The sequence below is a fragment of the Blennius ocellaris genome (genome assembly GCF_963422515.1).
Source record: "Blennius ocellaris genome assembly, chromosome: 5".
Taxonomy (NCBI): Eukaryota; Metazoa; Chordata; class Actinopteri; order Blenniiformes; family Blenniidae; genus Blennius; species Blennius ocellaris.
Window position 1 is genome coordinate 7,850,076 of NC_137654.1, and position 17,774 is coordinate 7,867,849.

At 42.1% G+C, this 17,774-nt stretch overlaps 1 protein-coding gene across 1 annotated transcript in view; it reads left to right on the plus strand.

Annotated features, from left to right (window-relative positions):
- The window catches only part of cpne9 (copine family member IX), a gene marked incomplete at both ends in the record, with an annotated part of 124,551 nt that overhangs the window by 76,953 nt on the left and 29,824 nt on the right, over positions 1 to 17,774 (plus strand). The window contains 8 exons of the mRNA XM_080496289.1: positions 2,347 to 2,410; positions 3,651 to 3,754; positions 5,958 to 6,062; positions 8,896 to 8,937; positions 9,138 to 9,213; positions 11,842 to 11,895; positions 12,198 to 12,259; positions 12,702 to 12,748. Coding sequence (XP_080352415.1) covers positions 2,347 to 2,410; positions 3,651 to 3,754; positions 5,958 to 6,062; positions 8,896 to 8,937; positions 9,138 to 9,213; positions 11,842 to 11,895; positions 12,198 to 12,259; positions 12,702 to 12,748 — 554 coding nt within the window. The remainder of the gene's footprint in view (positions 1 to 2,346; positions 2,411 to 3,650; positions 3,755 to 5,957; positions 6,063 to 8,895; positions 8,938 to 9,137; positions 9,214 to 11,841; positions 11,896 to 12,197; positions 12,260 to 12,701; positions 12,749 to 17,774) is intronic.

Genomic DNA, 17,774 nt, shown 5'->3' on the forward strand with positions numbered 1-17,774 from the left:
CAGGTGGGTCGGGACCCCCAGGTTAATAACCGTTGGCTGAGACTTCAGGAGTCCGAGCTTCTTTGTCAGCACATGAAACCACAACATTAGAACCAGTGAGAAGTGGATTCCTTGTTGACTCAGTTTATTTCCCAGAGACCAACATTATTGGTTAAATTGTCTCCAGTTCAAACATTCCTGACAGAGACTCACTCAGCGGCAATTGATTGACTTGTGGGCAAACAGGTGCTTTTCTTTTTTCCGTCGTCATGCCCCACCTCTCGCTCCTCTTCGTTGGACCCTTTTAAAACGTATAATGAAGGAGCAGTCGGGATTTGCCCATTGTGTCCCAAACGTGACAAAGCTCCAACTCATTTCTCCTCGCTCTCTCTTTCCTAGACTTTTTAATTTCCCCTTCTTTTGTGAGGGTTTGTTGAATCGTCACTTCAGTCAGTTCTGCTCCCAAGACTTCACTTTTAATGTAATTTGGGAGCGGAACAATAAAGAAGGGATAAAACAACCTTCACAAACTTTAACATGGGAGCACAGATTAGCTTTAGAGGACAATATTGTGTATGTGCAGCTAAAGCAGTCTTGATCAGCCCTCTACACGTCTGTAGATGGGGTATCTGGTACCACGATGTTACCTTTAGATCAGGGGTTTCAAGGTCCTCCGGCATGTTTAAGGAATCTCGTACCCCTTTTCCACCGAGAAGAACATGAGTACAATTGAAACCTCCGATGTGGGGACACCCTAGAATCCAAGGGCAAGTGTCCCCTGAAGACAAGTGTCCACTCTTCAGAGGTCATGAGGAGAAATTGTAGGACCAGTTGATATTGAACGAACCATTTGGCAAGTTACCAAACCTACGCAGCATTGACCGTTTGCAGACAATCATTGTTGACAGCAGCTGGCTATGAGTTAATGGCCAGTGGTCTCGAGTGCAGTAGAAACACCCCGTCACCCCATTAATGATGCATTTGCACATAATCAAACAAAGTTATTATAGTATCAAGTCATATTAGCCCCAATATGCATCATTGGTTAACTGTTAGTTCTTTACTTTGGAAGAATCGTAGCAGGAGAATCTACCGTCGTCTTCTCGACACTGTATTTTACCAAAGAAACGAAAATGATGAAGAACCATTAATGTATTGTAATCAGATTGGATACTTTTCATATGCATTCGGTCATTTTTGTGCCAGAAAACAAATGGGATCCCTCCCTGCATGCACTGGAGACAGACATTAAAACTTGTGGTATTTTAGCTGTTTTAGTGTCGGCTTAGATTGAAATTTTCAGAAAAACCTGTCACTTGTCCACATTTGGCAGGTTGTTGCTCATTTAGCTGTGTTAAAGGTTAAAAAGTTGTCCGTGCACAAAGTTTAGTCTGCTCAGTACAGGGTGTCTGTTCTCATGGCGTCGCGTCGCCAGAGGTTCTATATGGTAACATGAACCAGCTATCAAACTGAAGTTCACCTCATGGATCAGGGCGACGAAATGATTAGGACACAGATGTTGTTTAATTTGCAGCACAAGCCTTTCGTTTGACAGAAATCCAAGAAGCTGCAAATAACATCACTTTTTTTATTCCAGGAGGTTGTGCAATAATTAATATTCTCACCAGTCTGTGCAGCTGAAGATCTAAAAACTCGTCAGACTCATCATCGTCCAGATATTTGGGTTTTCCAAGGTTTCCGTTTCTGTTTTAACTGAACCAGCTCATTCATTTTTGCTGCATTTGGACTGCAAAGAATATCACAAAGAATTGAGCTCCTATTTAAAAAAAATAATTTGGAGTCAATAACTTTTTCTCAATTTAAACTACATTTGAAGCACTTGAGGTAATTACTTCCAGAATAACTTTGCCAGCGCAAATCTGCACAGGCTAAATCCTGAAGTGTTTTTCGACAAAAGAAACCAAGCTGGTTTCCTGATGTGGCTCGGCTAGCGGCGGACTTTGAAACAGGAACAGCGCTGCGACTGATGTAAAGTGTGCAAGTACATGAAGGAGCGCAGTATGGGGACGGCTTATGTAACTTTAATATCAGTGCACGCAGAGATTTAAAAAATTTTTTTTTAAAGCCGCAGCCTCACTTTTTCCGGCGTGACAAGTGGCGTACTCCACCTGATGTCGGCTAATTGCCCCTTGTAGCCAATTTTAGAAACGTCTCGCCCCCGTTGCAAAGTAACCGCAGGTCCCAGTGTGGGTATTTCACACAAATATGAACCCGCACGCTGAGCTGTCACCTGGAATAATAGCACCTCGTAGCCATGAATGACACCTACTTGGCACTTTAACATTATTTATGCAATTCTACAATTGCTCTCTTTTTCAATCTTTGCCTCTGTCTTTTCGCTCGCAGCGGGATCCCGGGGAAGAAGTGTGGAGTCATTATCTTAACTGCAGAGGAGCTCAGCAACTGCAGGGTCAGTATGCACGCACACACTCACACACACAATCTTTTGTTTTCTCTCTGGTACACACATGTCTACACACATACATACTCCAGCATCCACAATCCCAACATGATGGAATATGTTTGCATTTATTATTTATCCTGGTGCCACTGATGCAATAGCTTGAGTGTTTTATCTGTCATTTACACACACGCACGCACACACGCACACACACACACACACACACACACACACACACACTAAACAAAAGAAACATTTAATGAGCAAAGCCGATCGTAACCCGTGTGCAAGAGTTGAACCTGGAGATCGCTTCATCTTCACGTCTCCTACCGTCAAGTTCAGCTTTATTTTGAAGTGCTCAGTGGCAATAATCGCGATGTTTTGTTTGCTACATCTCTCCGCCACTTCCTAAAAGTCTTCAAAATTACCCGTCAAGACCTTTTGCTGCCTGAACTCGGCGCATTTCTTCTAGTTTTGCTGCCCCCCTGCCACCATAACATATTAATACCAACAAGACAGTCAGAAACAGAATTTCCTGTGTGCGTTTGTGTGTGCATGCTCCCAAGACCATTACATGAACAGGTTTATCTTGCTTCGTGTTTATCGCTGTTACTTTGGGAGGTTTTTGCTCCTGACAAGATGCGAACACTCATCAGAAATGTCTGTGTCTGTGAGAGACAACTCCTCTCTGTCAATGACGAGCTTATGTTTCACCTCCCGATGCCTTCCCACAAAAAAAAAAAAGATGCCTCATTATCTGTATCCATTCTTTCATGCGTCCTCTGCTGCTTCCTTCCTTCCTCGGCGTCTCAACACCGAGGCGGGATAAATGCGGCCCCTCATTAACCGCTGTAACTGTTCATACATATGTATGAACTCCTCTCCGACGACACTGCATAGAGTTGTATCTTGTAATAAAATGCGTTTCTCCCACTAATAAAACATGTAATTTAAATAAAACAATGGATTGCAATCTCTGTAATCTATGCATGCGTCGCTTATTAAAGCGCGCTGTGTGCATGGCTTCTTGGGATTCCAGTCTGCATTTGCATCCCCATTATGGATGAGTCAGATTTTCCATTTTTTATGCCACCAATTACTTTGTATTCAGGCGGATTCTCGGTTTCCAAAGTTTTTTGCTCTCGAGTTCCATGTAAACCCTTTTCCGATTGAGCTCCTGCAGGAAACGACTCAGAAAGGAAATGGCACGAGGACGATTGTCTTGACGATTGCTTGTGTCCTCTGCCAGGATATTGCCACCATGCAGCTGTGTGCCAACAAGCTGGATAAGAAAGACTTTTTCGGCAAGTCCGACCCTTTCCTGGTCTTCTACCGCAGCAACGAGGACGGAACGTGAGTGGGGGCACTGTGGGGTTAGAATCCAATGCTTCATTGTGTCTTTAATGTTAACCCAAAGCGCTGGTATGGCCCAGCAAGGATGGAAATAATGCATGAACGCTGGTTAACTGCCAGTAGCTTCAGTTGTACATTATTCAGATGTTTGGGGGGGAAATAAACAACAAAAATAAGCCTGATGTCTCGGAGCATTTTGCAGTTTTTATCATAAGTACAACACATTTGTGATTTTTTTTTTCCTATATCCTGTTTGCTTCTTTTAAAACAAAATGCAAAACCAATGGAGAAATCTTTCCATTCCTTTGATGTGCCCTTCTCAGGCGTCACGGGGACCTGGCCTGTCCTGGCCAAACACACTGGACTCTTCACCAGTCTTGTAAAGTTGAGACAGACTCAGGCCCTGTCCACACGAGCCAAAACCATATTTTTTTCTCCACGTCACTATGAACACGGCTCAAAACGATGTAGTACATATGCCAGGCCTTTAGTTGGCGCTGTAACTCACAGGAATACACTAAAAAACCGGAGAAGAAGACACGGAGAATAAACATGAAGTTGGTGGAATCAAACACGGCATGAGAACGGAAGCGTTTTTGCTCATCCTCGTATTCGAGAAATCCAAAATGTCAGCTAGCATCCGTAGCTTCTACAGCAGGAGCTGGAGCAGGTCGTCAACCATTTTGGTTTATGTTTAGTGATATTGCAGCGTTACAGGGTTATCAGGTCGAGCGGCGAGGCAATGACATCATTGTTTTTCTGCAAACGTGTGTCTTGCTCATCCACACCTCAAGGCTTTTGCCCATTCACATAAAAAAAATGCGCCGTGCCGTGTGGATGACCGGCCACAATCGATGTGGTTCCATGAAACGGCGTTCTCATGTGAACAGGTTTAAAGTCACCAAAAAACAACGACCCAGACGCTCCTTACAGAATGAAAGAACCCGACTCTGGATTCTCTCCTTGGATATGGCAAGAGTGCCTTTAAACTACTGGGCTGTCCTTCGTTCTGTTATATAACAATAGAAAAAACTCGTTTCACATTCGCCATTCTCCTAATGCTAAAGGGAAACTTCAGGCTGATTTAAAAGGCTACCAGTCGGTCAGTGCGGTACATGTGATGAGAGTCCTCGTCGCACCACCTTGCTCTTACAAGCCACGCAGCAACGGAACACTGTTGTCAAATAGTCCTCAATGCAAATGTCTCTTCAGCCAACCAAATGCATTTAGCTGTGGACACAATCAAGTTGAGTTGCAAGTCTGAATTATGTTAATAGCAGTTTTGGCAGTCCAACAACACAATCTGTTACACGGGTTGTTTTTTTTCTTTTTTTTGTGTGTTCATTTTGTTCATTAATGTGATTGATGCAAACAGTCGTGAACTTTTTTAATTCTTATATTTAGCGGGAGACTGCATGGTCGTTAACATTCTCCCCTCATATTCATCAGGTCTCCTTCTATGTTTTACCTATTTCAGCCCGTCCTGTTTTATTTTGGTACCCACCTGTGCACTTGTCCTTCCTGTTTGCCCTCCCTCTGAATTTGAGGTTGTGTAACGATATGTCAGTGTTACGCTGTCAACATTGTACGTTTACCTTTAATCATCTTGGATTTCCTCTTGCGCCCGCCCAACTGGATAAGACGGTACAGATATAGAATGAAGATGCCTCGACAGCGAAGTAATCCCCTTGCTACTGACTATTTCCATTCAAAACATAAAGTGAAATATCAGTCAGTGAGGCTCTGAACACTTAATAAACCTGTTAAGTGTTACCTCTTGAGTGCAGACATCTGCTTCAATGAAAGTGGGTATGCCAGCATTGCATTGGTGGAGGGAATGTGTTTCATTAACATTCTGGATGTGTCGCCTCTATACAGCCATCCAATTGTAGCAGTTCCACATCTGATTATTACCCTTTCAAATCATGCATCAATCAAAACTCTGACTCCTCTCAGTCTTTAAGATCAGTCTGTTTACTCCGCTCCGCCTTGGAGAGACGTTCCGCGGCAACAAAGCTCTTCGGGGAATTCTGTCATGTCCGCCAGACACTGTGAATCCAAAATAAATCTAAAACTATTCAAAGACCTTTCACTCAATTGCAGGGAAAGTGAGGTGGGATTATCTTCGCACAGAGAATAGATGAAATATGAATCTCAACTCCCTTTTGGGGCTTTTTGTCTTTTTCTTTTCTTTTTTTGACAGGTTCACCATCTGCCACAAGACGGAGGTGATCAAGAACACTCTGAACCCAGTGTGGCAGCCCTTCACCATCCCCGTCAGAGCCCTCTGCAACGGCGACTACGACAGGTCAGCAGCTTTTAAAAAGGATCTCGTAGATGAAACCTTTTAGGATCAGCGGCCTGCGTGTTGACGTCTGCGTCTGAAGGGGTGAGGACGGGGACGGGGGGGACGCTTGAGAGTCGGCGAGCATCCCTTGTTGCTGGGGCGGTCAGAATAATGCCAGCAGTCGGTCATGGCGTCCCAGCGACCAGCACTGGTGTTATTGAGACCGACTCAGTTTTCTCAAGCCGAGCATCTCCGTGGCAACAGACGCCGATCTCCTTTGTTCTCCACGTCGTGCCTCTCTCATCCGCTTTGCACGGGACATTTTTTTTCATGTTTTTTTTTTTTTTTTGATTTATTCGGAAAATCTTAGTCGTTAAAGTCCCAAAATCTAATCGATTGGTCCTCGCATGATGATAAAGCATCCATGAAAATCTCATGCAATTCAAGTCAATAGTTTTTGCGAGATCTTGGTAAAATACATACAGGACAAACCAAAATAAATCCATCAATAAATAAATCCATGCAGAAGAAAACATAACCTTTTCGGCCAAATTTCGTTGGTGAGTCGAAGGTAATCACAGTGTCACTTCTGCATGAACGGGATCCTGAGAGTTTTGTGCGCATTCATCATCCTTTCACATGTATAATCCTCAAAGACAGCCGATGTGCATAATGGCCAGTGAGACGAGTTCCACCCTCACCGGAGGCTGTCAGATCAGACGGCCACAGACACCGGTCAGACTCTTATTGTCTCGTCTTGTCTATTCAAATTGGTGGGTTGTGTTTGACTGACAGTGATGGGTGTAGATGGTAATTCTCTGCACGCCCACCTTTGGGAAAAGTCACTGCAGCGAGTGACACAAGGTTTCTTTTGCTGGACAAATTCATTTCACATTCATTACAATACAGCCAGTTAGACTACTGAACATTAACGCCCGGTCCCTGAACACCTCACAGAAAGATCCTAGTAGACGGTGCAAACCCTTGACATCACCCAGATGTTTTTGAGACGGACCTCGTCTCAATGAACTTGCCTGAATGCCTCACGTTGCAACAATTGCGAGTGTTTACTTAGAAAAAGTCCGGGACCTCTGGTCGATTGCACTTTTGGGAAATGCTACAATTTCTAGACGCTCATTAAACGCCTCGCCATTGGCATTATGAGTTGAGGCGACAAATCCCAGATGCTTCATGACGGGAGTGAACTTCACACGAGCACAGATGTGCCCTCCACTCTTCACCTTGAGACTGTCATTACAAAGCTGCCTGATAGATGCACACACTGATCCATTTGAAATTTACAAGCAGTTTTTACAATTTACAAAAGTCCCCTGAACGCCTCACATTCTGACTGAGCTTTAATTGCAGAAATACACAGATGTTCATTTACTCAGTACCTATATAATTATAACTTGATACTTAGCGCCTTCAAAATGCCTCCCATTCAGATTGTAAGTCAACGCTGCGATTTAGGGAAAGTCAAAGTCGATTTTTAATGTCAATTTTACAATATGTACTAGAAAAACAGAGGATTGGATTTGGCGTCACTCATCAAACCCTCGGTGCAAAAACATTCGTAAAAGTGTATGAAATGTTCGGTAATGTGTCACAGTGGTTCAGTGCTACTCAAAGCTAAAATTATGTTATTGCTGGACTGGTATCATAATGGTATAAACATCTCCTTTTTCAAAGAAATGCTCTAAATTCAGACTCAGTGAGTCGTTCCCCTAATTCACAGATGCGACCTTGACGCCTGACATTCAGAGTTTGAGCGAGAGAGACGTCTCGCAGACAGCCGACATTCACAGTATCTGGAGATGCTGCAGTTTCCAGGTGTCTCACAAATGCTGCACATTCCTAGTGAGGTAAAACATGGACCTCCACAGGTGATGCTTTAATACCTCACGTTCATCTAGAATTGTGGTAAAATCTGCAATTAAAAGATACGTCACTTTAAGGCTTCGAGATGCTACAATGTACAGATGTCCTCAAATGCCTCGTGCTACTGACATGAGACAGTGCTTCAAAGGAAACGCTTCGTATTCAAACTTTCAGTAGGACAGAGCTCTAACTAACATGGTACCATGAATACAACACATTCAGGCTAAATGTAGAAAAACCATCCGTTCAATGGCTCGACTAACGGTCAGTCTTTTCTGTTGAATGCAGCAATGTTGAGATTCATCACCTCGGATCGGCTTACAGTTTACAGACGTTCCCCGCAAAAGGCCTCACACTCATACAACGAGCCTGCAATTTCCATATTCCCCGGGAAATGCTTTGAATTCAGACTTTCTGTCCGCACTTCATTTCACTGTAGTCTCACTTTCAGATCATCGGTCGGAGCTGTAACTCAGAACGTCCCACAATGCTGCAGTTATTAGATGTCCCACAAACACCTCACACCGACACTCTACCATTGGAAAAGTCATCTGCACTCTTGTTACATGCTGCAGTGATTTGGAGCATTTAGAATTGTATTAAAGGCAGAATATCTGGTCCCGACTGGCTCACTTCAGGTTGGACCAGTGTCCCTGACGACGAGGCCGGTGAAGTCAGGCGTCTCATCTTTTATTCATTTCCTCTGCTGTGTGTGGGGGAATTGATCAATCTCAGCGATGGAACCCGGACCAGGGATCAGGTTCACGTGACGACCTAACACCCACCGGGCCGATAATCTCCTTCACTGTGACGATATCGAATCAGTGAATGGGTAATTGCTCTTCCAGCTCCCGGTGTGACGGACCGAAACGATCTTTCCTCTAATTGAACACGAGGTTCTTTGTGCAGACGATCTGATAGAGAGCGGTTCCTCGGAAATAAGACGCTTGCATGTGTGTATGTGTGTTTCCAGGACGGTGAAGGTAGACGTCTACGACTGGGATCGGGACGGAAGGTAAAAAGCTCCAAACGTGGCTGTTCTCATGGGTGAAGTGTGTGTTTTCGTCGAGCGAGTTGAGAGAGAGGTCGGAGACGGAGGTGAAAGCTTGATAGGCACAAAGATGGAGACGGAGAGAATATTCATAAGATTTGTGTCTGCTGTCTTAAATTCCGCGTTCGTGCCGGTCTGACGGCGTGGGCGTTCTTCGTCTGCAGCCACGACTTCATCGGCGAGTTCACCACCAGCTACAGAGAGCTGTCTCGGGGGCAGAACCAGTTCAACGTCTACGAGGTGAGCGCAGCGTCACAGCGCTTTTATCTCTACCTCGACAGCCAACCCAACTCCCCGGTTCAGGAGATTCTGAAGTGTTGCCTCCCTCCGGTTGGCTCTCCAGAGGCTCGGATTCAAGTTCTTCCCTCGCAAATGCTTATACAACCTTCAGTAAATTGAAGGACCGAAGGTCCGCTCTCAAATTCCACGCCTTCATTGTGGAGCGAACACCTGTAGAAAACCCTCATGGGCCCAGGCAGCGCCGGCGCGACATCGGAGGTTTGCAGGTTCAAATCTAAAGTCAGTGAGCGAGACCAGTTTGGTATTTCTACCAATTTAACTGCAACCGCAAAACATGTTTGAACTTTTAAATGAGGAAAAACACCACTTAAAGAGTTTCAAGTATGGTTTGATACACGTACAAAACGTTTGTATTGATGAATTTCCAATTACAATTTAGGATGGAAAATATTTAATTTCATTTTCAGCTGTTTTTTGACCTGGTTTTTTTTTTTTTTTTTTTTTTTAATCAGTTTTACCTTTCTTTCTTTGCATTTTTTGGGGGACAATTTTGGGACTTCTAGCTTTTTAACCCTTTTGTCCCTTATTTTTTTTATTCAGTTGTGTTATTGTTATATTGATTTATTGTTATTTTCACTGATTTGTAAGCGTTTTTTTCACCATTTCATAATTCTAGTCATTTCCACATTTTGTTAAGTGTCCCCACCATTTTTGTTATTTTTTTAAAAGCCCCTTTTTAGACAAACCACCAACTGACTGAACCTTTTTAAACTGACTGGTGTGTAAATAAGCTAAAACTATGATCAAATGTTTATATACATATCATTTTCTGAAAGCTTCAAGGAGCCACTACAGAGACACTAAAGAGCCACATGTGGCTCTAGAACTGCAGGTTGCTGTCATCAAATATCTCTCCTGACAAATTTGGGAATTCCAAATGTCAATTTAACAGATTAAAAACCAAACTTCCCACTATCTTGACTCCATAAAAACACAGTGGATTGACATTATTTCTGCTTATTTTGCTGTAAATCTTTTGAACAACTTAAAAAATTAAGTCACAAATAAAATGTTAACCCTTTACATGCCAGTTTTATTACATAATGCTGACATACCATTAAAATATTCTCCCGTTTGACGAATTTGGTATTCAGTTTTGAAGGTAGAAAATATACATCTGATTATTTAAAGATTGTTTCAGTGGAAGCAAATTGTTTTGATGCAGTGTTTTACAGGTGTTAATGGACAAGATTTTTTTTTTTTTTTACACAGGCTTATAATAAGGAAGTCAAACATTTTTACATGATAAGTGAAAGTGATAATTTGTATGAATGTGATTTTGAAAATTGAATTGTAACATTTCAGGATGCATGCTTGTGAAGACTTACTTGCCCTGCAATAAAACATCAGAAGCTCCCTAAAAGCAAAACAATGATCAAAGTTAAGACTTTATGTTTTCATTCTTTGAGGACTAAAAATAAAAAGCTTGCCAATATTTGTTGCGGAGCATCTTGTCACTAAGCGAGTATTAATGAAGTAAAAAAAAAAGCATTCAAATTTTATAGCTTTGATGAGGATTGAGAATAATCAAGACAATTAAAACAAACGGAGAAAAAAAAGCTGCATTTTTGTATGATTGTTTATTTGCTCAAAATAAAAATATACATCACATGATTACAATATTAAACCTGAACTGAAGCCCAAAGTGCTGATGTGAAGTCCTCCCCATCAATAAACAACTTTTAGATTTCTATAATGGAAATAGAGATCACAAAGAATGAAAGAACAAATAAGAAACATCAAGCAGAACAAGAAGTTAATAAAGACAGTCACCTCAAGCACAAAACACAGACTCACTGGGATCCTATTTGGTCCACAGCTGATTGATTAATTGAGCCTTCAAGAGCCCAAACAAATCACTGCTATTTATAAAAGGAGATTTCACAGGCTGGTAATTAAACTGACACCAGACAAGTTAGAAAATGTGGGCAGGTCATGAGAGGAATCGTCAGAGAAGGACCTGAACAGGCAACGTCACTTGTGTTGAAGCTGAAAAATGGCCAAGGAAGCAGTGAGTCATGACGACTCCAGGGTCAAATGGTCACAACCTCCCGGTCAGCTTGTCGGCATTAATCCAAACACAAACAAAGGAAAAGATGCTTTTCACTGTAAACGATCCCAGCATTTTGTTGCGCCGGGGAAGAAGTCCTTCCACACAACAACCGTTATTAAACTCTTCAGCTCGTAAATGCGCTAATGGACCCGGCTTATTAAAAAGCCGCTCAACGGAGAGAAGCTACGATCCCAGCAAACAAATTATGACGACATTACTGCAGCCTAATGAATAAAGACATCGTTCAAGAGTCTCTTAATCGGCTCTGAAAGAGAGGAGAAAGTTTACTGATCAGATCAGCAGCGGTGGACGAACGGGGGGGTTCTCTCAGCTCTCTGCACACACAGTTAAACAGGATATCACTTTCACTTCGTGTGCTGCCATCAGGGAGCTGATGAATTATTCATGTTCATTATTAAACATCATTCTGGGGTAGAAAGAGGCTTTTTTTTTTTCTTTTTTTTTTTTTTTTACAAGTAGCCTTTCAATCACTAACTTGCTTTCTTTTCCGGCAGGTTTTAAATCCCAAGAAGAAAGGCAAAAAGAAGAAATACATCAATTCTGGGACTGTGAGTTGAGCCCATATCAGCCATATCTGTTCGTTTTTTCCCTCTGGATTAGTATCTTATATATTTATACAGTGAAGAAATCATCACCTCTTACGTCTGCTTCTCTTGTTTTTCACTGTCTGGCCACCTGTTTGTCTTTTTGCCTCCCTGTTTACCTGGCCATGGTCCCTCTTCTGTTTACCACTGTGTGTGTGTGTGTGTGTGTGTGTGTGTGTGTGTGTGTGTGTGTGTGTGTGTGTGTGTGTGTGTGTGTGTGTGTGTGTGTGTGTGTGTGTGCGTGTGCGTGTGTGTGTGTTTGCCAGGTAACTCTGCTGTCCTTCAAAGTGGAGTCTGAGTACACCTTCGTGGATTTTATCCGAGGAGGGTGAGTGGAATAATAATGATACTCTCTGTAGGTGTCAACAGGCGCCATCTTGGTTGTTTGTGTCTACGTGTGTGTGCGCGTGCGTGTGCGCGTGCGTGTGCGTGCGTGTGTGTGTTAAATTGGATATTCCCGGAGGTCTTCGGGTGAGCGTTATACAGAATCCATACTAGGCTGTGTGGTTTTGGGGGAAGTATTTAGTAAATCTCCTCCGTACGCTCCTCATTTATTCAGCGGGTTCACCTTTAATCACGTCTTCCATTTGTTTTGCTTAATTGGACCTTCAGCTACTGATGGGAGTTTTGTCCTCCCATGCTAATTAGCCACGAGCGTGTGTGCATGTGTACGCGTGTGTGTGTGTGTGTGTGTGTGTGTGTGTGTGTGTGTGTGTGTGTGTGTGTGTGTGTGTTATTTCCCTCTTTGATTCCCACTTTATTTTCAATAGGACACAACTGAATTTCACTGTGGCCATAGACTTCACCGCATCAAATGGTAAGTCACCCGCATGTCCTACACCTCACATCTGTGTATCACACACCTGTGTATCACACACCTGTGTATCACACACCAGTGTATCACACACCTGTGAAGTGTTTAGTCAAGTTAAGAAAAGTGGGAGAGGTTGTCTGCTCACACTCCCAAAAAGAGTTTTCCTCTCATTGGCTACGGCCACATTTCTCACTCCATCGTATCATATTGTACATGAAAACGCAGTTACAGGTTTTCTCCGTCAGCAAGAGGCCACTTTTGTCTGTAACATGAATGGTTTTCTCTCGACGTGCATCAGTTTGAAGCAAGTGGGATTGTTTTTCTCCCACAGACTGGCTCATATTTTTTTCCAGTGAAACACAGAAGCGCAGACATTTGTCTCAACCCTCTCCTCCTGTATGGATAATCCAACGGACATGAAAAGTTTACAATAATTCCATGACAATCCTCTGATGACCTCAGTTCAACACATTTGCAAATCTTGTCGCTCGGTTCTCGAATAGCAGTTGTTTTGTCAAACTTCCACTCTTTATTAGAGCCCTGCTGTCTCACTGTCACAGCTGTTCTCTGATCAACTGTCTGACCTGCACCTCGTCTCCATGACAACACACCTGCACCTCGTCTCCATGACAACACACACACCTGTACCCCATCTCCATGACAACACACACACACACACACACACACACACACACACACACACACACACACACACACACACACACACACACAGAAACGCGTCCATGCACACACAGCTGCACCTTGTCTCCAAAACAACACACATACAGACACACCGGCACCTCGTCTCCATGGTAACCTGCACCTTGTCTCCATGACAACACACACACCTGCACCTTGTCTCCATGACAACACACACACATCTGCACCTCGTCTCCATTGTAACACTCAAACTTGAAGTCGTCTCCATGACAACGCACACCACTATTTTTGCTTCTTTTTTTTCTTACTCTATTCATACACGTTACTCTTACTGGTACATTGATACGTCTCCATGTTTATTAGTATTTTATTGATATTTTTTCACTATTACTTTGTAACTTTTACTAGTACATTATTGTCAGCAGCGAGTGGCAGACGCACACAAAATTTAACTTTTTTAATCAGAATTTTTAACTGCATTTTTAATTTCTCGTTTTAGAATTTTACTCGTGTTTAATTAATTTATTGATATTTTTAGCCTCACTTTAGTATTCCCTGACTCTTTGCTGCCTCGATTTTAAATTACGTCCTTGGATTTGTGCTTGAAAGTGAGTTTGACTTTCTTGCTGCATAATTTTCAGATGAAAAGTGCTATTTAAATAAAGATTGACAGAAATGATCTGTGTATGAATACATGTCATACAGCATGTCACAAGGTCTTCGTCAACTTCTGAAATATCTGTGGGTTGGAAGTCCTGATCGCCACGTTAGCCCTGATTTAAAGCTTTTATGACGGCTGCACCGATAAGAAACATTTTGCCAATATCCATATTCCTGCAATGTCTGATAACCAATATTTACCAACGTCAATAGACCTTGATAGATATACTCTATATTGAGCTATTTCCTGAGTATATTCATGTTCTTTAATAAACTAGAGACCATTTTAAACAGTCATTGACAATAATATTATAAAAGTACTTTAGATAATTGAAACCAATAAAAAAGCAGCAGTCTGTTGAACTGCAGAATATTTGACATTACATTAGTAAAAAAGGAAAAGCAACAACAAAAAAGCATGGATGAAAGACACTGTGGTCTTTGTGTCTCCACCCTGGAATCTTAAAGTTAATGAAACAATGAAATGCTGTCATTTCAGCCTATTTCAATCACATTTGAAGAGTTTTTATTTTGTTGTTGTTTTTTTTATGTTTGTCAAAGTGAAGCACTTCAGGTTTCTATATTTTCCGCCAAGTGAACATGCTGTCAAACACACAGGCTGTAAGGGAACCGGGCTGCAACACGGCTCTGTTCAGTTGGAAGCCGTCATGGAGCCGCTGAGCCGCGAGTCGTAACAAACTCATCTGGTCTGTGTCCATTTCGTGGACCTGCGCCTGCGACGCAATGGAGTAAAGGTCGATACGGCAACTTCGGAGAAGCAGTGGCGGCTTGGGAGAATGGAGCTGAATGCTGTTTGTTTAGTGCAGGGGTGTCAAACATGTGGCCCGGGGGCCAGAACCGGCCCACCAGAGGATCTAATCCGGTCCGCCATGTGATTTTTGAAGTGTGAAGTATAAAAATGAAAACTGACAGGCTGATCTAAAAACACTGGATTGGCAAAAATGACATTCAAAACCGCCCTTGGTCAGAATTAATTAATGCATCTGTGGAGGTCACATAACACAACACCTTTCACAATAAAACAATGAGTCCAACTTATGTGAAGTGATACTTTAGACACGTAAACTCAAAACCATTTCCAGATGATGACAAATTGTTTTAATCCCGAATACGATATCTAGATACAGGTGACTGAGGGGTTTTTTTTTGTGTTTTTTTTTTTTTTTTTTTTGCAAATATAATAATATCTGATTTCCTTTAATATGTAAATTTCAGAGTAGACTGGCAAATTCTTGCAGTTACAAAAGGATCAAAAGAAGGAAAGACTTTGCATTTGTCCATATCTGCAGTTTAACATGTAATGTTTGACTTGTTGGGCCTCCAGAGGTCAGAGGTCAGATCAGGTTGATGTGGCTCCTCAACTGAAATCAGTTTGACGCCCCTGGTTTAGTGACTCGGTCCCGGAGTCACTCGTAAACGTGTGAGTGGCTCCTCAGATCACCGGCGTGTGTTTAGTTGTGTTGAATGAGTTGACGCCACTCACAAGTGTGTGCTTTGGACACAGTCGTCGTTTGGCAGGTAACGCAACTGCAGCTTGTCACATGTCCAAACAAACTTAGCTTAGAGAGCATACACACACACACACACACACACACACACACTGGCTCACTCTTGTTTATCGGACAGACGCCAATTTGACAGCCAATATATTGTATATCCTTACTTAATTAAAATTATTTGATAGCTTGCGGTGATGTTTTCACAGAAATTCAGAACAATGAGGGTCGATCTGGATTTGCAACGAATGGAGAGCTTGTGTCTCCGGAGCTCGGCATCATTATCGCAACGTTGTCTTTGTGCCTAAACAGACGTGACGTCAGAAAACCTCTGTTTGGGAATGAAGCAGGACACTTCCACTCATTTAGTGGCATTATTTAAAACCGACCTTCCTTCAAACATTTTTAGAGAAAACAGTTTTTGTTAAAGACAAAACCGGCCTCTTATGTGAAGCAGATGACCTGTAGCTCCATATTGATTTATAATATGATGAGATGGAGTGACGAATGTGGCCTGAGGGACAAGACAGACTTTTTTTTTTTTAGTTTGAGGACACGCTGCCATTCTACTTATTTGCCTGTCCGCTCCAGCTCACGCAATACACACCCATTGTAAACACCACAAACAGCTGGAAATGTTAGCAAGATTAGCAGCAAAATTATCTTAATAATCCATAATAATCACAATTAAAGATTTATCACCCCCTTGTGGTTGGTGGCAGGATCAATCATGCCTCCTTTAAGTCTAAAGATTTATCCTTTTGAGTTTATACCATTCTAAACTATTTCAAAGTTTGCTGGAGTCTGAGTCTGTCATGTTTTTTTATTTGGAATATTTTTGCTTTAATTCAATGTAATTTAATTGCTTTAATTTACCATGTGTTCGAGCGTAAAGCCGCAGGGCGTTGAAAATTATTGAGGAAATCGCTTCACAAGACTTTTGAGGGTGAGAGAGAGAGAGAGAGAGAGAGAGAGAGAGAGAGAGAGAGATTACTTTATGAGTACAGACAGATCAGTCGCAGGAGCGAGGACGACGTCCACCAGGGAAACTTAATGATAAAGAGCTGCAGCTGTGACTCTGCAAGGCGAGACGACTGAATACCAATCAGAGCAAGAACAATAAGGAAAAGATTAATAAGTTTCCATTAAAAGTCCCACAAGGTAACTTATTGGGCCCACTCAAGTACTTAATTTTCTGGAAACATTTGAGAAGTACATTAAATATTAAAACCCCAGGATGTTATTTAAGATCAGTTTAAAACTTTGTTTTGGTTTAGCAGGACACAGTAAATGAATGCCGTCATACAGTACTCACGACAAGTTGGGGATATTTGGCTTTTGGGTAAGATTTATGGAAAAAGTAAAACATTCATTCATGTATTATTATATTATGAAAGTGGGGCATTTCAATGGTTTCCTCATCTCAAACATGCAAAAGTTGAGAGGTCACATTGAGTTTATTTGTATTCTAGTGCATCTTAGGTTAATCAAGTTATTGGGTGTAGTATATGTTATACTTAAGTAAATATTCAGGAATATGTTTTTTTGTTGCTGATGAGATTTTTACCTTTAAATCCCAGTATCCTATAATGAAATGTGCTCTCAGCCATTTAGAGGAAAAAGAAATGCAATTTACTCAGTAGTTGCTGGTATAACAAAGGGTTAAATGCAAAACAGCTCAATTTGAACAAAAAAACCCAAAACAAAACCAAAAAAAAACATAATAAATATATAATAAATCACTGGAACTGGAACCACTTAAAATATTCAATATCTCATGGAAGTTAATGGCTTGAAACATTGTCTGAGTGCTTTTATTCCTGAATAATTAGTTGTTGTTTATTTTATCCTCCAAATCAGAACACTTGGATCAGTGTTTTCCTCTGCACGACACCGTGTTTCCAATTAGCGCCAACAAAAGGAACTTTCATGTTGAAATGCAGCTTTGCAGAGAGAACAGCGCTCGTCTCCCCCCCCACCCCCCCAATATAACACGAGCCTTCACTCTTGCCTGTGCTGCGTTCAGGTGCTTATTTTCACATGATGGAGCAGTGCGCTGAAGCGTGCCGGCAGCGCGGCGTGCCGAACCTGTTTGGTATTTTCATGGCCCGAGGCTCACGGTGCACCTGCAGCTCGGTGGGATTAGGAGGAGGGCGGGTGTGTTCGGGGGTTAGGGATCTGCCGTGGATAAT